Source organism: Podarcis bocagei, assembly GCF_964188305.1.
Source record: "Podarcis bocagei genome assembly, chromosome: 5".
In the NCBI taxonomy this organism is placed as follows: Eukaryota; Metazoa; Chordata; class Lepidosauria; order Squamata; family Lacertidae; genus Podarcis; species Podarcis bocagei.
Window position 1 is genome coordinate 75,570,630 of NC_138129.1, and position 22,577 is coordinate 75,593,206.

Here is a 22,577-nt window from a genome sequence, read left to right on the forward strand (position 1 = left end):
TGTAGTTGCATCATAGATATGTATAATAAAGGTATTAATGGAAGGGTGTCCCCCCCCCCATCCCTTTCCATACTAAGCGGTATCTGAATGCTCACTTTGCCGCCTTCTCTAGAGGATCCTTCTATGTGAACTATGAGAAATGAAATCTATTTGCGCAGCTTGACGGAGCACTCCTCAAACATCTGTTAAGTACCCTGCCAGATGGGATGCAAAAGCAGTCGCGATTCTGCCAACTCCTCCCACACAAATGAGGGAAAGTGATCCCGAGGTTGACCATGCTGAACTCAAACTAATGTACATAAAGACGCCATGCAAATGTAATTCGCCAGTACTAGTAAGGTCATTATTGTTAAACTGAGAAATGGCTTGCCAACCAGTTCTCCAGGAAGAGGAACACAGGTTAAAAAAAGGAAAGAGTTCCTGCATTTGTGTTACGTGTTTCGGCAATCTCTTCTGATACCGTCAAAAGCAAGCAAGGGTCTCGACAGCATTTCAGTTTCTTTCAATTGTTCATTTAAACTATTTGAGATCAAATATTGCCGATATTTTCTAACTTCCATACCGTTTAGCCAACCTGTAGGGCAGACTCATAGCTCAGTGGTAAATCTAGGGTTGCCAAATGTCCATAATTTCCTGGACATAGCTGGGATTCGGCCATCAGAAACAGTGTCCGGGTGTAAATCACTGAAATGTCCGGGAAAATCTCAACAACTTTTGTGACTGGATTTCCACTTTTTGAAATATGGCGACCCTAGGTAAAACACATGTTTTATATCTAAAATGTCCCAAGTGCAATCCCTGGTACCTCCAGGTGGGGCTGGGAAACACTGGAGAGCTACTGCCAATCAGCATAGACAAGACTGAGCTAAATGGCTTTCTTTATTGCACTGAATTGAAGTTCCTATCATAGTATGTAAAGAATGGTAAATAGCATGGCATCTGATTTGGATAGGAAGACAGTAGGAGGAACAATTGCCAGAGAATGCACTAGAATTTTGTAATGTAAATACAGTAATAGATACTTCTGTCTTCTATGTATGCTGCCAACTTGCTTGCCTGCAACCAAGACCTGTATACTGAACCCTACTAGTTTCTTTGGGTCACACCTCTGTCTTAATAGGGATGAGAGTGTTTTGCTTCATTCTATACAAATTAGGTGTTACTATCAGATTCCCAGCCAACACGATCCAAAGTTGGAGCATTCTTGAGTGCTTTTGGCTTGACAATGTGAGGACACTCTTTATGAATATATCAGAACCATTCATCATGTATCAGCTTTCCTCAATAAATTATTATTGCCAAGGGCTATACATCAGCGGTAAGATTTCTTCCCAGCTGGAACTCTTTTTTGAAAAGGTTTAAGTCTAGGATAATGGAGAACCAAAGGGATTACTGTCCAGGAGCTACCAAATGTTGAAAGGAGATAAAGTTTCAGCTCTGAAATTGGAACAATAAGTTAATTGTAGTGGATTTCAAACTATTGTTAACTAATTAATGCTTTGTGAAATCCTTCTGTGCAACAGAGCTTTGGTAGGAAGACAGAAGGAGAAATCAGAAAAAGCTACAGAATAAATGTGAGAGTAGACAAATAAAAGGGAAAGACCAGCAGACCTGAACAGGCAGAAAAGTGCAGGCAACAATGCAATATGGTAACTAAGTGAAGACTGACACCACACTAATAATACCTTTAGTATGAATTGCTCAAGGTGAAATCTGCCTTGGTGGTCACAAATTGCAAGTTGGAAGGAAGAAGCTAGGATCAGTCCTAATATCCAAATAATGAGTCTGCAGCTACTGTGACATGAAGAAGGATTGTGTATGGGGGAAATCTTTCTCAAAAACGGACATGATTGCAATTCAATTCCCCATGTACAATCTTACTAGTTTGGAGACACTTACCTTCACCCACTTTGATGTAAACATTCCTGGATATTTTGAGTTCAGTGAAAGATGTTACTGCCCCATATTCCTTTTGGGCCCACTGCAGCAGATGCTTATTTCCTTGAGGGAGAGGTTTTTCCTCTATTTTTGCCGACAAGGAGAAATTTTCTTTCTCAAACTGCACAATGGAACCTGCTGATACCTGAGGAGAATAGAAACACCTTTTTAATGCGACATCCACATGATGCAGAATTCTCACCCACACAAAAAGTCATTTAAACCTGTCACACCAAAACCCATTTCTCACAGGGGTTCTTTCCGTCACATCTGCTAAACAGGCACTACCGTGAACCATTTGTACAATGCACTTTCACGTTCAACAGAACATCACAACAAAGAACATGAGATTGAATTCTCCTTGTCTTGTTGACAGTGATGAAGAACAAAAGTGTTGTATTGATGAGGCTCCATTGAAAATAAGAAAAACTATCACTGCTACTTTGACCAAAACAAAGTTGTATAAGGGTTTGAGACATGTAAGCCAAAATTTTAGAGATTTTTCCTCCACCATATGCTTAAACCAACGAACAAAACAAAAACACACATATACTACTCAACAAAGAAGGTCCAGAGAAGATATTTTCACTCATTACTTCAAGGGACACAGGAGATCCCACTTCAGAAAGCCTTTTAGGTACTGTGAAACTGAGCAGTATCTTATGTAATGAAAACTACATGCAAAAGAAGCGGATGGAACTTGAAAAGTATCAGCTACAGATCTAGTTCCCCATCAGAAACAATCAAGGCTCTGAGGCTGAAGAGTCTCCTGCTAAGGAACTAGACCAGGTACAGGACTCCAGAGCTTGCTGCTGGAGATCAAGAGACCACTAAGCCTCCCATATCTTTAAGGCCAGAGTCTGGGCTCTTCCCTTTGGACTAAGAAACCTTGCATAGGACCTCACTGTCTGGCAGCACACCAGCTGGGAAGGTATACAGTGGAGGAGCGCCAGTCTTCAGGACAGGGTTGGCCCTTTAGGAATCTAAGGTTAGCAGCAATGCCTAAGAGGGGTAGTCTGAGAGCAAGAGCTTAAAATGGCTCGGTCTGCCCTCAACCTTTGTTGGAGCAAGTTGTTTACTATTTGTGGTCCTGCAATTTCTAACCTCACGGCCTTCTCCATGGGATACAGCACCAGACCAGTACATGACAATAGTATTCTAAGTACACCATAGTTTTGTGTAACAGCATTATGATATCAGCAATGTTCAGCCCCTTTCCTAAAGGTTCCTAACATGGAATTCACCTTTTTCGCAGCTGGGTTGACATTTTCATTGACCTATTCACCTTGAATCCAAAATCCCTTTCCCAGTCAGTCACCGTCAGCTCAGACTTCATTAGCATATATGTGAAGCTAGGAGGTATTTTCTGCCTCTGTGTGCACCACTCACAATGGCTTATATTGAATCACATTTTGATGTCCACTCGCAGAGAAATTTTTTGATGGCATAGATATGCCAGAAAGACCCTAATAGGCTATATGTTGCTTTGCTGACAACACAAGAGGGCTTCACTGCTTCCTACCTAGCATGTCACTTCCTTCGCATCTCTGTCGACCAGGTGATCCTCAAATGGTATAAACTTTTAGCTCATAGTGGATTAAGCAAACAGCTGGATCAGAATAGAAAGGGTTGAAAAGGTACTGGGAGGTAGTGGGCACCAGAGCGGCCCTCTAAAACTTGACTATCACTTCTGCAGATCACTTATTTCAAAAGCTAAACACAGATATGGGATTCAAAGGAGGTTATACACAGGGCACATGGGTTATCTATTTTAAAAGCTATACTGGGAGCTCATTTCCTGCGTTTTCAGCAGTTTATGAGCTATTCAATCCAGCTCCATCCTATCTTGGAGGAAGAAAATATAGGAAAATAGATAAGTTGTCTTTCATGTTGTCAAATCTCACAGAGTGAAGGATTGCATCATAGGAAACTTATTTCAGTGGGAAAGTAGGACCTGTTATGTTCAAGCAGAGCACAGAACTGACAAAGGAAGACAGAGGGATGCAATTGTTTCAGAAGACACATTTTCTTAAGCACCCTGACCAATTGACTTGCCATGGCAGTTGCAAATATCTCCCGGACAACTATGTCAACTGTGTATTGCTCCAAATAACAACATGTTGCAAACAGATTTGAAAACACTTGGCTGACTTCATCTGGAAAAACACAGATGTATTCTTAAACAATAGATACATTTCAGCAAAGCATTGTTTACACAAAACTGCAGGGTACTTTTTAACTGTAAAAAAGTTGGATGTTGCTGCAGCACAAAATAGTTCCACACAATTAAAAGCTAGGTTTTGTTTAAAGAGATATTTCAATTTAAATTTTTAATTAACACCATCAGCCATTAAAAAATGGATATCTATCATTCACAAATGATGTCCCAGAATATGCATTTTTACAATCCATGTTTGTTTGGTTAATAATTAATAATTTTTACCCGACCTCTTTAATGCATATTATCACTCTTCTGTTTTGTCTGGCCTTATGGCTATTATTGACAAATGTCCATAAACTGAAGCAAAGGAAAGGGTTTTTTTGTTTTATTTTAAAAAGCTTTGTAGCCATGCTTGTGGGTGGTGTTCATAGCTGGGGAAGGAAGGGATAAATCTCTGCTCTCTGTGTCCTGCAATCCTGATGACAAATTGGGCTCATAACTCAGCTGTAATTAAACACACACAACGAGAAATGATGTTGCACATTACACGTATTTGTAAAGTATAGCTTGACCCTGAGCCTAAGAAAAATGTCAAGTGTGAAATACTCCCAATTCTATACTAGGCACAGAATGACCAAATATGACCAATCCTGCTTAGAGCTTTCACTGGTGAACTTATTTTTTTAAAAAATAATCCAGCATTCTATTATTATGGGTCGTCTCCACTGGGGCCCTATTGTACAGCTTGTCTTGTGAAGAGATGCCTCTTATCCCCAGAGTTCATTTCACCCAGACAAATCACAGAAAGCAGCTTAAGAACCCTTCGCCTCCTGCCAGAATAGTTCCAAAAAGTTTAAACTAACCTCTGTTTCAACTCTCGATGATTCCTTTTGTTTGTTGCCGCTGGTCATGCGACCACCATAAAACATGTCATTAAAAAAAAAGAAATTCTATTCGATGTAACGCTTCATGCATCATTTTAACAAGGGACACTACAAGTATACCCTGTCTTCTATAAAGCAAGGGCTCCAAATGTCACTGTTTTACATTTCATTAAACCATCTTCTGACAGTGCATCACCCGGTAGTCTCAACACGTCTTTCTTAAGCCCCGACAACGTGTGGCGTGAACATTTCTTTACTTACAGAGAGATCTCTGGAATGGAAGCCTTGGTGAACCATTCATTTTCTGTAGCTGCCATCAGGCGTGGGGGTCTGTGAAGGAACTGCAGTACTGGGGAGTGGTGGTGGGGAGAAATCATAAGTGTCAGAGCTGCTTCCAGATCCTAGCTCACAGAGGATCACGCTAGCCAGCGGTCACTTGTAAAAGTCTTTTATTGAGTTACAGTTTCCATTCTCAAGCTGCTGCGTGCAACTCTACGTCTTAAGGGTTAGACCGGCGAAGCTCCGTCTGAGTCTCCGCCCCCTGTACACCAGCTAAGTACCCTAGCCTTACTCCACCTTTTCCGCCTGACCGTTCTTCTCTGGGTCCCTCTGCCCCCCGTGGTCTCTTCCTTCCGGGACGCTTCTGACGCTGACCCCCCGGACCCTTCTGTCTCCTTGCGTCGGGCTTTAGGACCTGGCTCCCTTTCCGGGCTGCTTACTGCGCCACCTTCCTGTGCATTTGAACTTGGCGCGCGCGCCCAACCTTCCACTTTCCGCCTAACCGTTTCTTCGCTCCCCGATGGAGGTGTGGCCACTCCTGACTCCTGCCCTCCCTCCTGCTGCGAGCTGCCAGAGCTCGATACCTGGCGCCCTTCCTCTCCACTGCGTTCTGTTGGTGATGCTGGTCCCGATTTCCAACTGCTGCTCTCTGAGCCCCCTCTGGACCCTTCTTCCTGGGGTGTCTCCCTAGGCTCCCCCCTTGCTCTGGCCACTGGCGCCCCTTCCTGTGAATCTTCTGATTCACTGGAAAGACTCGGAGATCTCGGGTCGTTGTCATCGCTCATCTTTTCTTCTGCCTCCTCCCCTTCGCTCTCTGTTTCCTCCCTTGCCCTCGCCTCTGCTCCTGAACCCCTGACAATAAGTATGCCTGAAGACCACATGGCAGGAACAGGTACGTGCAGGTCTACATCCCAACATTGAGAACTGCCAGGTATGCAACATGAGTCAACCTGCCTCATTTGCAGCTTCAAGGGGCTCCCCACTGTGAAACATGGTGGTGACACTTCTTCCTTTTTATAATTATTTTGGCTTTTGTTTCAATTCCACGTATTCCAGGACTTTTATCATGTAGGAAGCCTTTCCTATAACAGGAGGGGGGTGGGAAGCATGCATGGTTTTCCCTACCACACATTTTGGCACCGGAAATACCCCAAATACAAAGTTTATGAGAATGTGTATTTGGGGAAGGGGGCTGTTGTTTAAACCTGATCCATAGACAACAATCAAGTTGGAACCTGCCAGAGAGATGGTGGCTGATCAGCCAAAATTCCACCATAAAGAAGAAGTCTTTTATAGTTTGTCCTCTTGAGAAGAGTCCACGTCTAGCCTGAGTACACAGAGTCGGTCCAGAACCTCAGCCTTTTGCCGTCTAGGGGATTTGCTCAAAGCTGAAGCCCTGACAGCTAACCACGCACAGTAGTTATGAACAGGCCCACGGCTTTCTAGTTTAGACCTGGCAGCTCCCAACAATTGAGTATGTCCAAATTCTGCTACAGCATCAGACGGAAAGCAAACAAATCAAGTAGTAGCCTTAAGGCATCCAGAGATCCAGGCTACATGCGGCTATAGCCTGAGGCTCCGAGGGAGTTATGCTGGCTACATAAACCACGCATTAATAATAACAGCTTGATCCTGTATAGGGCAATCTATGAGAGCAAACAAGGTTTTAACAAACTGCCACCTAACATTTGCGTTGTATTATGTTACCTGAGCCTACACCTCTTCACAGAGAGCATACAGAAGGAACCACGCGGTCCATTTGGAAAGCAAAACTGAAATATTTGTTTTGCTGCTACCAAGAAGAGCTGCCTTTTAAAAATCAGATCCCGCAATCAGTTTGGTGTGTTCTCTTGAGTAGTGTATTCTTCAGTGCTTGAAATCCGAGGTTGCATTTTGGCAAAGTTATTTCCGAGCTAAGTGAGCAAGCTCTAGTTGATATTTTGCTAGGACTTTCTGCCTACCATTTGGAGGATTAAGTCTCCCATGGAAATAATAATTCTGTGGGGTGATTACTCATCTCTTGCTTCATTTACCTGCACTGCTTCTCACCCTTGGCTGCCCATCATTGACATGGCATTCCAAGTACCTGCCCTGTCTATTTAAAGATAAGATTGGCAGAAGGAACTATTGGTTTTTGGCCTGTAAGTACAGCACTGCAACACACTGACTGAGCACATGATCCTTTCATTTCACCCTATTTAAAGGGCCACCTGCCCTTTAAGACTAAGGAGAAGAGAGAGAAAACTCCTGTATGCACAGTCAGCGTGGCTTGGTGCTGCTGCTTCCAACCTGGAATTACAGGTTAACTGATGCTAATTAATTAAAGCTTCATATGGCTTGCTTAAAAAAAAATATTGCATGAAGTGTTGCAGTCTGAAATCAAGCAGAGGAAGCAAGAGCAAAGGAGGACTCAGCTGTGCCTGCCAGGTCTCAAAGTTTTACTATGAGGGCTTAAGGCTACATTCAATGAGCCAAGCACGTTATTTTCTTTGGACTGCGTTCAAGAAGCTCTTCCAGAGAGGGAAAGAAAAGGCAGCCGTCACTTTTGTTTCACCACTTTTCGTCAAACGTTAACTGCTTCCTCTATAGAACGGATCTGTTTCAGGAGAGTGAGGCTGCTCTCAAAGTATCCAGGACGTGAAGGTACACGTGAATTGTGAAGGTAGCATTCCAAAGCCAACAACTGGACTTGCCTGAAATAACAGGAAGGTGCTTAAGGATTGGCTAAGCTCCTGAGCACCTTTTAACAGAGGCGAGGAGGATATCACGTGACGGCAGAGGAGCATTTCTAAATACCTGCTCAAACAAACAAACTACTCAGGGAATTGTTTTGTGAATCTCTACGTTAGGCTATCACCCCAAGAGTATGCCATTTTAAAACCATGTGCTGGGAGGCAGATCGAGAACTTTGCACTGGGTGCAAACTTGGAAATCTGCAGCAACAGAGGGAGGATGAAACTTCCTTTTTGCAGGATGGAGGGATGCAGGAGACAGAGAGACTTGTGAACTTTGCAGCATGGAAGCACAATCTTAATGAACTTTCAAATCCAGGTCTAGTGCAGTCAGTGGGATGTTTTGTGTCTGGAATTACGTTTCCCACCTACCCATACTGCTTTGATCCCCTACCTGCCAAGTAAACAGGTATGAGGGAGCTTATACAACAATAGAGTAGAGGGACTCCTGCTATGGTATGCTGAGGCTCTTAATTTTAACACACTTCACTTCCCAGCTGGAGTCCAACATTCTCTAATTCAGCAAGATCCTGTGTTGACTCACAGAAGGTACACAGACTGTTCACCTGCAGACTACCTATCCAAGGCTTCATTAACTTGTGACCCCAAAATTCAGGATCCCCTCCCAAACGGATACCAAAGTTTTGTGCTAGTTTAGTGCCGTGCTGTGAACCCTGTGTTTTGTGCCACCCCCAACCCCGAAACTGAGTAACTGACACTCAAACCGGGGGCTATAATAACACCCCCAAACCCAACCTTGTTCAGTTGGCAGCACAAAACTTTGGCATCAGTTGGGGGTGGGAATATCCTGAATTTTGGGGTCAAAGGTTAATGAACCTCCTAGCCAAGTCAGGTGGCTGGCTAACAACCCCTCTGCCAACGCTCGTAGTTATGAAAATGTCTCTGGCAATCACTGTAACCAACTCCATAGAGGCACCATCTTCACTTTTCTAAATGAGCACATGATGCACCTACCAAATGTAACCACATACCAGTCATCACATTGAGCTCCAGATAAGGGCAGTTTTTACACAGGAAGCAGCTCATGTAAGAACCTCCCTATTCTGCTTTTCCTCCCTTTTCTTTTTCCTATTGCCTCATTTGATCTTCTCAGAATGATCTTTTGGCCAAAAGTGTTCTCCTTCCCAAAATGAGGCAGCTGACTCTTTGCAGACGAGAAATTCTCTAAATCGGAGAACTTTGGCTGGTCTTTGCTGACACAAAAATCTATGAATCAGAAACCTTTGGACGGTCTTTGAAAATATTAATCCACTGGGAAAAAATGGGTTCCGTTGAACATGACTAACATGATAAAAGCTACACGTTAACAGCAGTCCTTCTACACAAACTCTTTTCTTAGCTCCATGGGTACCTCTTTAGCTAGTAATATGAGATGATGAGTATGTCTGTGCTTCTTATTCCTTTTGTTAACATACGCCTAATACTTATGAGATGCTGTGCTCTCAAAACAAAGCATTGCTAAGTAGTTACCCCAAAATGGAAGAGTTACAAAGAAATAAAGTGACTAAAATGATCTTACGAGTCTCATAACCCGACCAGAATTGATGGGCTTCATATGCACAATTTTTGGGGCAATATGTATTCTTCCTGCTGCTAGATGTCTCCCTCAATTCAGCTGATGCTCTTAACAGCTCTGCTGACTGGGGACTTCCTGCTCTTCTTGGTGCTTCCAACATTTGACAAGCCTTTGTTGCTGTGTGCAGCTTCAGCTCCACTTGTGTTACAGCAGAGAGACACACTTTAAAAACGTACACAGGGTGAAAGGTTTTGTCTTTCAAACTATGCTATGCTTCACTCCCAATTGTATACAGCACTGAAATTATTTTTTCTTATATTATTTCTTATATTTTTTCTTTCTTATATTTATTCTTATATTATTTCTTATATTTTATTCCCCATTCCTCTGAAGCGGCCTGAGCTTTTCAGCTAACTGTGGCAATGAGGTTTCTAAAATGCATTTTCCCTCCCCTAAGACATGATCGCTGCTGAAACCAGGTTTGATTTCCAACAATTCTGTAGGTAACTTCTCCTTACCCACAAGGAATTGTGACATCTCCTTGGATTGGCCAGTTTCCAATAACTGAGGCACATCGACTGGACTTTGCTGTATCTGAAAGGCCAAGCAAGCTAGATTTTTATTCTAAGTGTTGCAATTTGGGGTTGTTAAAACTTTTGCCACCTCTCACGCAACATGAATGTAGATGCGGTAAGTTGGAATTCCACATGAATTAAGCGAGAAAGGCTTATCCAGGTCTGATTACCTCAACAACTAATGCGTATGACTCCCCAGGAAGAAGCATCTGTTGGGGTGTAAAGAAAAGAATAAAGGGAGGACTGCTACTATAAGCGAGATTCTAACATGGAAACATGGAAACGGATTCTAACATGGAAATGGATCAGTAAGTTTTTTTAAAGTCATTCTGTGGCAGTACCAAGTGTCCTGCCCTCATTGGTAGGCAAAGAACTTGAACTACGGATTCAGTGTCTGTCAAAGTTTTTAACGTACAAATCAAATCAGTGCGCAGGAAAAGTTCAGGTTGCACAAAGGAACATGTGTAAAGAGGTAATGGCGCATGGCTAAACTCAAGCTAAGATGTTGAGCCAGCAAGTGACATGGTCCCTGCACCTCTCTTTTGAAGAGCAGGGTGGCCATAGCTCTTAGTGCAACAAGTGGCCAGAGTCTCAAAAGTGGGCAAGGAACTGGCACTCTTTCAAGTGTGTTGGGTCTTTGAGGTGTCCTGGGAGACGTAGGCAGTTTCATCAGCAGCTCAGTATCTGATTTACTTCAAGTCACCTGCTACAAAGGAGGAGTCTCCTCACTGGCAGGAGGAAGGTGCCACAGGAAGAGATATGTGTCAGAGGGTGCGCCATCTCCAAGGTCCAACTTTGCATCCCCTAAACCACCAGGCTTCTTGCCTGACTCGAACACCTATTGGGGTCCAAATTTCACTCCCCTCATCCCACTAGGACCCTCACCTCTGCCATCAAGCTCCCATTCCCCAAGCTTCTCCCATTCTTCCACAGGATCTGACCACCCCATCTCCATGATCTTTCCATGGCACTCATAAAGGTGAGAGTGACAATCTCATGGGGTCACCAAAACAGTTCTTAGACAAGTAAGAGTGAAATAAAAGGAAATTTCTCAAATATGTGAAGAAACTTCCTGAGATACACATGACAAATGGATGCTGGAATGGGTGCTGTGGGTTGCTTAACAGACATGACCTGTCTGAATAGAAAGTTACAGAAATAAAGGGAAACAATATCTAAATGACTGTTAGGAATTAAAACTAATAGGATTCCATGATCTACCACTTTCTCCTCCACTAACCAGAAACTCCTTGTAGATCCCTGAAAAGACGAAAAATGACTAAGTTAAATGTTTGTGGAAACAAAGTTTATTTCAAACCAGCACATGTTTTCCCCCAGCAGTTAGATATCATAAATTCATACCAGACTGGGGTTCATTGCTGACTTATCTTTAATTTCCCCAGAAAGAGACAGAATAATCTACGCCCTTGACTCTATGGTTGTTTATGTTCCTTACCATAATCTGGTTTTAAAAGTATGCAGATGAACAGAAGATTTGCTCTTGCATGACTGCGAAGGCCATTTTCTGCTTGAGTTATCTGATGAGCAAAAGCCTGCTCAAGAAGGTACAGATCCCCTTATCAGGGACAAAGTGAGCACTGCATTTGAGAGGGGCAAAAATTATAATATTCAAGGTGGCCCTTTCTGTAATCCGATTCCCACCCCCACCCCCGCCAACTCCATTTATGTTATCTCTGCTCATCCTCCCATCTCTACTTCCTTCTTACATCTAATTAAACTAAGAAGCCAGCCTAGTGCTTCCTGCCAGCGAAGAAGGGGTGGGGGGTGGGAAATAACCAAAGTGGAGCAATTGTTTGCGTTGACAGAATAGCAGCATATCTGCTGATTTTCTATATAAGTTACAGCAATGTTAAGTGAACAACAGTTCAGTGCGAACATTCATGAATGTCTGATTTGTTCCAGCTCCCAAGAAGTACTGTATTATATGACCCAAACCTGCAGGTGGTTGCACTAAGGCAGGGGATGACAATGTGATGTCCATGGGTGCCAATGTGTCTGCCAGTAGCGCTTATAGCACCAGCAAAAAGTTGAAATATCTCCTCAAAACTCAAAAAAATGCATGAACAATGCTCAGATTCTGACTGTACTCACTCAGCCTTTCAGATGTCGAAAACATCCCTTAACCCTGCCCACATTTCAGTGGATGCTAGGGCTGTGTACCCTTCCCTCCCTGCTGTACCAAACAAAGATGGGCAAAGAGCTTCTCTCTGTCAGCAAGTCATTTTGTGACGGAAGTCCATTCTCAAAATTCCAAATGCGTCCACTGACCCCAGAAAGGTGGGCAAGCCCTGCACTACAGCAACCTCTGACGGGACTGGAGGTCCCAGTAAACATGGATAAGGAGAGATAGATCAGGGCTGAAGAACCTATGTCCCTCTGGTTGTTACTAGACCCTCAGCTCCCATAAGCCCCAGACAGTCTGGCCAACTGTCAAGGATGATGGGAACTGTAGTCCAGCAACATACGTTGTCCAGATGTTCTCCACTCCTGGAAAAGAACATCTTCCTCCTGGCATTGAGGTGGCTTTGATGTAGATATAGATGGTGATTTAGCAATTGGTAGCTTACTGTGACATGCAGGCAACTCCTTGGTAATCTGGCTGTCTCATTTGTCGTGCTGTGTGTAAAGAGAGATCTACCATATATCAAAATGTGTAAATGTGTGTGGTAAATGGTCTGTTACATATGTAAATATATAAGTGCTTTATAGTCAAAGCACTGTAAGATGCACGCTGATCTAGTTGCAGTCATATTTCTAACATGACAGTCAATATCCTGAACATGCAGTACGTAGTAAAAATGCTTGGGGCAATGATAATTTCAGTGCATCAGTCAGCAACAATTGCTTATTTTTGTTTATTTGTTTTTTTTAAGCAGATAACAAAAGCTGGTGCATCATATGTTACTTGTAACTGGAACCTAACATAATTACAAGTCCATAATTTCTCAGCCATGAACCCTCTCCCCACCTAGTTCTATTCCACTATTCTTGGCAGGTTTAATGAATCCAAGAGCAAAATAAAATCCCAATTGGATTGCATTCTGCAATCCTTAGTTTAGTGGGAGATATTCAAAATATTGGGTTGTAGCCGACTTAACTTTCACCCAGAGTAGACCCATGGAAATTAGTGATGCCCATTAATTTCAATGGGTCTATTCTGAGTAGAACAAACACTGGATATGACCCATGGTTAGTGGCCTAAGAAAGTGGCTTTTAATTTCACTTTAAACAGGAATTATTTTTACTTTAAACAGGAATTTAAACAGCTAATTCCACATACTCTAAAGCAGCATAAGGTGGTGGGAAGAAATGAACTGACAAATCAATTAAGCAAAATAAATAAATAAAATGCAATTACTCTCTGGTTTGGACACAAAATGAACTTTTTTAAAATCCCATAAAATTATTCACACACAAACTTTAGGAAACTTGCCCCCCGTCCTCTTCTTTGACTTGAAATCATATGAAGGTCACTATTTATTCACGTTTTATCATTAGCTCTACATTTCCTACCCTATTCTACCCTCTTCTCCTCTTAGCCTAGTGCTCCGTTCACATCTGGGTTGATTTAACAAGTGATTGGAAATGTAGCCTCCTGATTTCCCGTTAAATACTAGGCACAGGAAAAGAAATAGCACTTGTTTTTCAGTGAGTTTTGACAGCCATCCAAAATCCAGTGCACACCAAAGAGCGGTCTGTGGTTTGATGGCAAGGGCCCAACATTTCTGAAACATATTCTTGGGAGAAGGAAGCAAACCGGGCTTCGCCAGAAATAATGACACAGCTTCACTTTATATTTCTAGAAATGGATACAGGACTTTTAATTGCTAGCCTTAAGCAGAGTAACCATTCATTCTTTGCCACAGCGCATGTGTGCTTTGGATCACCAAGCGCACCACGAGCAATCCCTTTAAAGCCAGTGGGATTACTTACCTGTGCAAACATATAGAGTTAGGAACCAATGGTAGACTGCAAACCTCTCAAAGGGCTGCATCCTGAGGGACCCAACCCTGAAAAAGCCCTTGTACATAACCTTTCTGGAATCAATACTCATGAGCAAGGAATAAGATATTTCAGTCATGCAGCCAAATGCCCTGATCCAGAATTCTGGGTATGGCAGGGATGCTCATGAATCTCACCCCAATGACATTAGTGACAGGTAGGGACTTGCATCACGGTCCTCAGTCCCACAACATATATGAAGCTAATGGAGGGGGGGGTAAGAGAGAGACAGAATTTGAAGGTCCCCAAATTATGGAAAGCCCTCCCCTCCTAGGTGCATCTCATTGCTGTACAGTCATACCTTGGGTTACAGATGCTTCAGGTTGCGTGTTTTTCGGGTTGTGCACTGCGCCGAACCCGGAAGTATAGGAATGGGTTATTTATGGGTTTCGGTGTTCGCGCATGCACAAAAGCGCTAAATCACGCTTTGCGCATGCACAGAAGCACTGAATCGTGACCTGAGCATGAGAAGACGCAGCGCTGCGGGTTGCAAACCCTGGGGGTTGCAAACGTGCCTCCCGCACGGATCACATTTGCAACCCGGGCGTACACTGTATACATTTTGAAGTCAGGTCAAGGTGCACTTTTTTGCACAACCTTTGGGGATGGAGGAAGTTACATGGCTTAATTGTGTTGAGCTGCATGTAACCTGCCCTGGTCCCATAGGGGGAAGGGTGTGCTATAAAGGCCTTTGAATAAATATCACCAGCTTTGTGTCAAGGATGTTCAAAATAGTAAACTATTGCACATGCCCTCTGCTGAATGTTTAAACCCACTAATGTCTCTGTGGCCACAGACTGTATGAAGTATCTAAGGAAGATTCATTGTAGTTTCCATAACAAACAGCCGCATTCCAGCAGCAAAGATCTCGAGCCATGAAAGTCAAAGGGCTACCTCCTGAAGCAAAAGTTTCCACCAGCTGAGTAACACCTGCAAAGGCCACCTCTTCGACACTAGAATAAAAAATAAAAAAGCATGGCTTCCTGCCAATACCTTCATGCGGAAACTTGCTTGAAGCGGAAAAAAAAGGAGGGAGAGGAATTAGCAATAGTGCGGCTGGGATTTCCCTTACCCTCCAGGACGGAACAGCAGGTTGGAGATATTTAAAACCTGCGAGGGGGGAAAGGAATGGCTTTTCCCTATTGCCTTCAAGTATCTCTAGGGTTAAAGGGCACTGCTAATGAAACCACTTTGCATCAAATGTTTAATTGTTTTGCTCCTTGTGCAAAGACTTTTCTTTTAACTGAAATGCTAAACAGTGAAGAAATCTGCCACAGCTTGATGAGAAGCCAGAACACTGGCCTCCTATGGGTATGTGAATGCAGTACATTATAGATCCTTAATCTGGCAAAGGGTCAGGTTACGTGGTTAAAGTGGTACATGGGAACAGCAGAGGCTTATTCAGTTTGGCCATGCATTCCCAGTGTTGTTTTACAGTAGGTCTATTCAGATTAGACTTACACACTTACATCCACCTCTGCTCCAAGTAAGATTTGGAAAGTAAGGTGGAATCTACACACATATTAAAACAACGCTGTGAGAATGCTTTTCTAAAGAATGTTTTGAAAAATACATTGAATTTGCTATAGCTGACTGTTGCCATCTAGTGTCACATTTGTATATTGCACTTTACAACACACTTAAAACGTTTTATTTGCAGCTGTATAGTCAAGTCCAAGAAAGGAATTTCAAGGAAGAAATAAGGCAGAAACTGGCAAAATTCCAGAAGGCTCTGAAAGATGTTCCATGGAGGCATATAAACCCCATGATCCAAACCCTACTTTTAAGCAGGATCCCATTTACAGGGATCAGGTGATTACATGCTCAAATATGAATGATATTTCCCAGTTCCAAGTGGTAATTTCTACAGGAATGGAGTAGGTGAACAGGCAGCATGGAACAAAGTGTTCTGTCATGGAACAGTGTTCTGTCATATGAACTAGTACAATCCTATGCATTTCTACCCAGAAATAAGTCCTCCTAGGTTTCTATAAGGCTAAAGCTGAAATCCTATGCGCCCCAATGTGGATTGTATGTATGTGTGTGTGTGTTTCATTTCCAGCACTGCTTGAATGAACAAGTCACCAAAGACCTCAAACAATCTACCCTTCACAGTGATTTACTCCTGCTATTAAATTAATCCCCCTAGTAGAGGAGAACATAACTCACTTCCTAACAAGATGTGAGGGGCTGTGGAGGGGAAGGAACGTACCTAAAGCACATACCAGTTTTTTTCAATGCAAAACAGGTTTTAAAAATCCTCCAAAATCATTATGAATTTGTTCCCTCGTGAATCACATTCAAAAGTACAGTTGTCGACAGGCTGTAGTTCTAGTCAGTCCTCTTCAACATTGTCTATTCACAGAGGACGCACAAAAGGGATAATAAGGGCCCGAGAAGGATTTTACGAGCATGGGTGATAAAAATACAAATAAAATATGTATAAGAACTAATGTCGCTGAAAAATCAAAGATACGATTTGCAATATCGCTAACGGAGGAATTACATATACAGTGGTACCATATACAGTCTGCCTCAGGGTAGGGCCACATCCTATGAGTGAGCCAGTGTGGTGTAGTGGTTAAGAGAGGTGGACTTGTAATCTGGTGAACCGGGTTCGATTCCCCGCTCCTCCACATGCAGCTGCTGGGTGACCTTGGGCCAGTCACACTTCTTTGAAGTCTCTCAGCCCCACTCACCTCACAGAGTGTTTGTTGTGGGGGAGGAAGGGAAAGGAGAATGTTAGCCGCTTTGAGACTCCTTCGGGTAGTGATAAAGCGGGATATCAAATCCAAACTCTTCTTCTTCTTCTTCTACCTAGGGTTAAGTACTTAATTCGTTCCGGAGGCCCGTTCTTAACCTGAAACTGTTCTTAACCTGAAGCACCACTTTAGCTAATGGGCCTCCTGCTGCCGCCGTGCCACCAGAGCACGATTTCTGTTCTCGTCCTGAAGCAAAGTTCTTAACCCGAGGTACTATTTCTGGGTTAGCGGAGTCTGTAACCTGAAGCGTATGTAACCTGAGGTACCACTGTATTCTCTTTGAGCAGGACCAAACAAGGCTCCCTAAATTCCTGCACTCAGAAAACAATTGTGGGAGGGGAAAGGCTAGCTAGAGCCATTTTTCTTGTCATCTCTGTCACAGTTGCCATCTGGATACAAAAACTGTTGAGCTTCCCCCCCCCCCCATCTCCAAAAATAAATTGAAGTTTGTGAGCTATTCTTTTAGGAAATTCGCCCAAAAAACCCAACACTTCCGGGTTGCCATATGCCCGGGTTTCCCCAGACGCCATTTCCAACAGGCGAATCCTGGTTATGTCCAAGAGATTCTGGATGTATGACAGCCCTAATCTATGTGGAAGGGTTTTTGTTTTTTTAATGTGGATGATCACATGGCTATGTGAACCCCCACCTGCAGTTTGCAACAATTTCATCCAGAAACAGGTTTGACCATCTCACTGAAAACCAGGCCACAAAGAACTGGCCTACCTTACATATGCATGTGAAGGGCTTTGAACACAGTATCATTTAATTGCTATTAATAACCAAAAATGGAATTTCCATGTTCAAAGCTGATTTCTCTGATTATTTGATGCTAGAGACAAAATACGGGAGAAGCTAGCTGAGAGGTTCCTGAGAGGTACCCAGATGGCCTCTGAGACTGGCTTTCCACTAAGACAGCTCTCATACTGTTATGTGGCAACTTAACTGAAAGTTTTTAATTTGGCTGCCAGTTGCTCCAGAATGCCTTTCTTTCAATCCTTAAAGTATAGGTCCTTTTAGTTCATCATCTTTTTATTAGGAGAAGCTTCATCTCAAAATATTGAGTTTTTGATGGAAAATAACCTCTTCACATTTTTGAATGAAAAAGCAATGTCCTTTTACATTAGCAAGAGAAGCCAGAAAGTCTATGAATCATCCAGCTAAATTCTTCCATAGAGACAGACACAATAATTCTGACATTAGTACATCATGTAAGACACACATATTTCTCTTTATAAACAATGGGCTTTTTTTTCAAAATTAAAAAAACAAACCGGGAACGTGCAAGGATTCAAAATACTATGTTTTCCAGGATGTAGTGGCATGGAAAGTCTGGCAATCAAGCAAGAAAATATTCAGTACAAGGGTCAGAGTAAGCTTGAATAATTCTGCATCCTAGACATTGGAGGAACTGTGAGGGTAGCACAATCCAGCCTGAGGGTAGACATTTCTGAACGCTCTGGCTGGTAAGGAGAAATTTTCAATGTGTTTAAGAACTGGCCACACATATTATTTTGCAAACTGACACAGAAGTGTGTAGTAAACTGAACTTAATATTGGGAAAAGGGAAAGATGCAAGAAACAAAAACTTACAGAATAGTTCACCTCTGGATCAAACGGCCATCTCAGGGTCAAGATACACAGGGCACTAAAGTGATCTTTGAATCCTGTAGTATAGCACCAGGAGGACTGAGCAATGTGATTCCCCTTGCCCCTCCAATATTTGGACTGGGCCTGAGGCTCAGCTCACAAGACAATATCCACTTCACAACTCTTCTTCCAGATTAGCTGCCCCGAACCAGAGTTTTCTGTCCCACATGCTCATAGCAGGAATAGTGTAATACTACACTATAAACTGCATTCCAATGAGTTTAGTACATGTGTTAATAACATTTGTTCTCATTACTACATTCTGGATTGTCCACTGGGTTCCAGATGCAATTTGAGAAAACTCACTCTCTCATTCCAATTCAGGATGAACATCACTTGCCCTACTTAATGTTGTGGGCTGTGCTTTATAAAGCAGGACTGGACCCCATGCAATTGTTCTACAACCAGCAACAGTAATGTTTGTTTCCGAAATTAGGATGTTAAATAGTGAAGCTTTAAGGACACACCATGAGACATGATATCATAGCCTAAAAATGCAATCCAAACAACCAGTCTGCTCAGCTTTACAAACAGCAAATTTGAATGTCCTGGCAAACTGTGAAGGAGTGATTTACAAAACAGTAGGTAATAGCTGGATCTTTCTCCAGGAGCAACATGCCAGTATTTGAGAAGCACATACATGACTTCATCCTGGGCCTAGTTTTTTGTACCTTTAACAAAACCTCAAATAATTATTAAAGACTTTCCACTGTGCACCAAGAGGCTCGTCTCAAAGTGATTAGAGATTTGGTTGCAGACCACACAGAAAGCAAGTTGTTTGTTAGTTAACATTTTCTTCCTTGCTCTTGCCTTTGGCAATGCTCCTATCATGCCTTCCAGGGCTTATGATCTGTCACAAGGCCACACAGCCTCTCAGAATAGGAAGCCCACTAGAGTCGATGATCACACATTAAGGGCAATGCCATAAACCCCATTTTAAACAAAAGTTCAAATAAATAACTGGAGAGAACTCAAATTGCTTCCACAAGCCACCAAGAGCCTTTGCTCTGAAACCTGATAACTAGTTAACATTTCTTTCTATCAGCAGGACTTTCCCTTCCCCTTCTTCGAAAGGAGTACCAGCTAACTGAGTAGGGTCCATTATGAACTGGCTACAAAGCTTCATGAAGCTCCCAATACTTACAGTGAAAAACCTCGAAATCTCTGGGGCAAGTCTTTCTGTTTTCACCTTCCATACCAAGGGAACAGGAGAGTTCAGTATGAATGCCAATGGCCTCTGGTGAATATGAATTGAAGAAATTGGATTCAAATGTAAGGTGACCTGTAAAAAAACACAAATACACACCAACCAATTAAAATGTGGCCATTATTTGATAAATATTCCAAAAATAATTAATATTTAGGATTTATATAGTGCTTCTTTAAGATTTCAAGTGCTTTGTGTACATTTTCTCAGTAATCCGTATACACAGATAAGTTGATAAGATGACGACGACGACGATTTCTTATGTTACAGATGGGACTGAGGAAAAGGAATGTGCTTAGGCCCACCTGCTCAGTTCACGACTGATGTGAAATTTGAAATAGTAATGTCCTAGGCACTGCCAGGGCTGGGGTGAGGGGTTAGTAGTACTGTACATCTGCGGAGCCATCTCAAGAAATTTTGCTATCTGTGGCAGAGCAAAAAAGTTTCATGCACACAAACTCAAAGTAGGCACACAGGACTCAAATCTGGTCACGTGATTTTGGCACCTGAAACACACAACCCCACAAGTTCCTCTCCACCTCCCTGGCAGTAAAGCAACAGTGTCTGTTGCTAATAACAACCAACACAACAACAACTATCTATTATTATTAGCAGCAATTTGCTGCCCTTATAAGAAAACCCAAAATCAGCAGCCTAAGATGGCCACCTTGCTCTGTTTGATGGTATGACCAGCCATGGGCATCTGCTGGGCAGGGGACCAAGTGCCAACTCCCAGAGCCCCCTAACTTCGCTCCTCCTCGTTACTGTTGCTGCCTGCAACCACCTTCTCCAAAGAAGTGAGCAGTGGTTAGGGTTGCTGTTCAAAGTTTTTGAGCTTTGGGGGGGGACATCTCCCCCCCAAAACACACATTTGGGGGCTTTTCTTGGATCTCAAAACCTGGATGTATGGCAGCCCTGGCAGTGACAGAAGCAAGGGGATGGAGAAGCACTCTCTGCTTGCCTGGCCCTCTCCCTGTGGTTGGTTTGGGCCCAGAGGGACTGGCAAAGAAACAGTTGCAAGAGCAGTGAGGAGAGTGGTTGGGAGAGGAATCAACTCTAGACTTCTTCACACGTTACACTGAACACAGGTGCAACTGTTTGCATAAAAGAGCGTAGTGTACACTCACTGATTTGTGCAGCTCAACTATTGAGTACACTGCTTGTATACTCTTTAAACGTAACGTGTGAACACCCTTACCACTCACAGATGCGGGTAGAGTTGTGGCAGAGGCATGCTTAAGGCCACCTACTGAGTTCAGAACCGAGGTGGAATTTGAACCCTAATTTCCAAGTTCACAGTTTTGCATTCCTGAGCCTAATCCTCATAAATGGCAGGGAAGCTAGGAAACCTACTTCTGACTGGGAGGACCGAACCCTCAGCAGAGTGCCCACTTTCTCTTCAAATAACCCAGTCTGCACAGCAATTCTAAAGCCACTGACAATTCAATACTACATTCCCTGACGCCCACAGATTAAGTGCAGTCACAATGTCATTATTAGCTGTTCTGCACTGCTGGGAAAAGCCACCATGGGTTCCTGGCTCCACGGAGCTCAGTTGCCATATGGTCCCCATCATTTCTAAATTTGCTGTTAACACACTTCTGTGGGCAGGTTTGGAGATTTTGGATGAATGGGCCCTGGGCAACCCACAGAGGCACAAGCCTTGTGAGCCCTTGTGAGGAAAAGGCAGGAGCGATTCTCCGCTGCAAAGTCTGGAGTGTGCGCTGGACAGCCTTTAGGGAAGGAGTCTTGGAGAAGTCTAGCAAGCTCGGGATGAGGTCTGCTAATGAAAACAATTCCAGGAAAGAGATGAGATATTTTGGATCTTGTGACAGTGTTCGGGGAAACTTAGAAAGACACCTGCTCAGAAGTAAATAATACTTCAGTTTAACCATTATCCTAAAACCTCTTCCTTCATTGTAAGTGGGCAATCATAGTTTTCTGGCTTGAACTTATCAATGTTTGGAATACTGGGCATATTTTTCCAAATTCTCTTCCCCCACCCCACAACGTACTAACATATTTCCTTCAAGAGCTGTATAAACAAGATAATCTAACTTCCTTCTCACTTCTCTTAAAAAAAAATCAAGCACACACCAGGTGACAGTGGCCATGAAAAAGAGGAAAATTGAGCAACCTGAAGGTACAGGAAGTGTCTGTGATTCCACTAGGAATGACATTTGGGATGAAAGGTTATACCACCAGTTAGTGCAGAGGTAGCCAATATGGTAACTTCCAGATGTTTGAGACTCTAACTACCAGTCCCAGACAGCAAGAGAAATGGTCAGGGACGATGGGAGTTGTGGTCCATTTGGAGGGAACCACGTTAGCTAGCCTTGGTTTAATGCTAGGTGAACAAGCCTAGCCTCCTTTCAGGGTCACACACTCCCTCTCCTTCTCCCTTATCTCTGCCACCCACTGTTGTAGCAAAGTCATGGCGGCACAGGCACTCTTCAGGACTATCTTCTGACACTGCTTCCTTCTGAGAAAGGACACTGAGAGAGAAGATGGCCTCAAGTCTGGGACTGCCAGCATTGCCACTGCTAATGTACTGGCAAAGCAATTCACAAAGGCAGGCTGGGGAAGAAGCCGGAGACTTCCCTGCCTCAGGCGGCACAGTGACTTAGGCCAGCTATCATGCAATCCATCGCCTGTATTCTGAAGATGCACCAATCAGGAAAACATCAATAATATGTGCTTACAAAACAACCAAAACCCACATGCACCATCATTCAAAGGATGATACAAGTAGTTTTGGTTAAGATGGAAATGGAAGTTTCAGAAAACACTCGTTTCCTCTTTTCCACTATAGATATAGCAGTCAATAAG

General features: G+C 43.1%; 1 protein-coding gene and 2 long non-coding RNA genes across 3 annotated transcripts in view; 1 reads left to right on the top strand and 2 right to left on the bottom strand.

Moving 5' to 3' along the window:
- Positions 1-22,577, bottom strand: part of LOC308586948 — a 562,568-nt gene that overhangs the window by 143,797 nt on the left and 396,194 nt on the right. The window lies entirely within an intron of this gene.
- The window catches only part of TGFBR3 (transforming growth factor beta receptor 3), a 140,712-nt gene that overhangs the window by 36,186 nt on the left and 81,949 nt on the right, over positions 1-22,577 (bottom strand). Inside the window, exons 4-5 of the mRNA XM_081194006.1 lie at positions 19,686-19,823; positions 1,900-2,083 (exon numbers count right to left, since the gene is read on the bottom strand). Coding sequence (XP_081050132.1) covers positions 1,900-2,083; positions 19,686-19,823 — 322 coding nt within the window. The remainder of the gene's footprint in view (positions 1-1,899; positions 2,084-19,685; positions 19,824-22,577) is intronic.
- The window catches only part of LOC308586929, a 138,139-nt gene that overhangs the window by 20,923 nt on the left and 94,639 nt on the right, over positions 1-22,577 (top strand). The window lies entirely within an intron of this gene.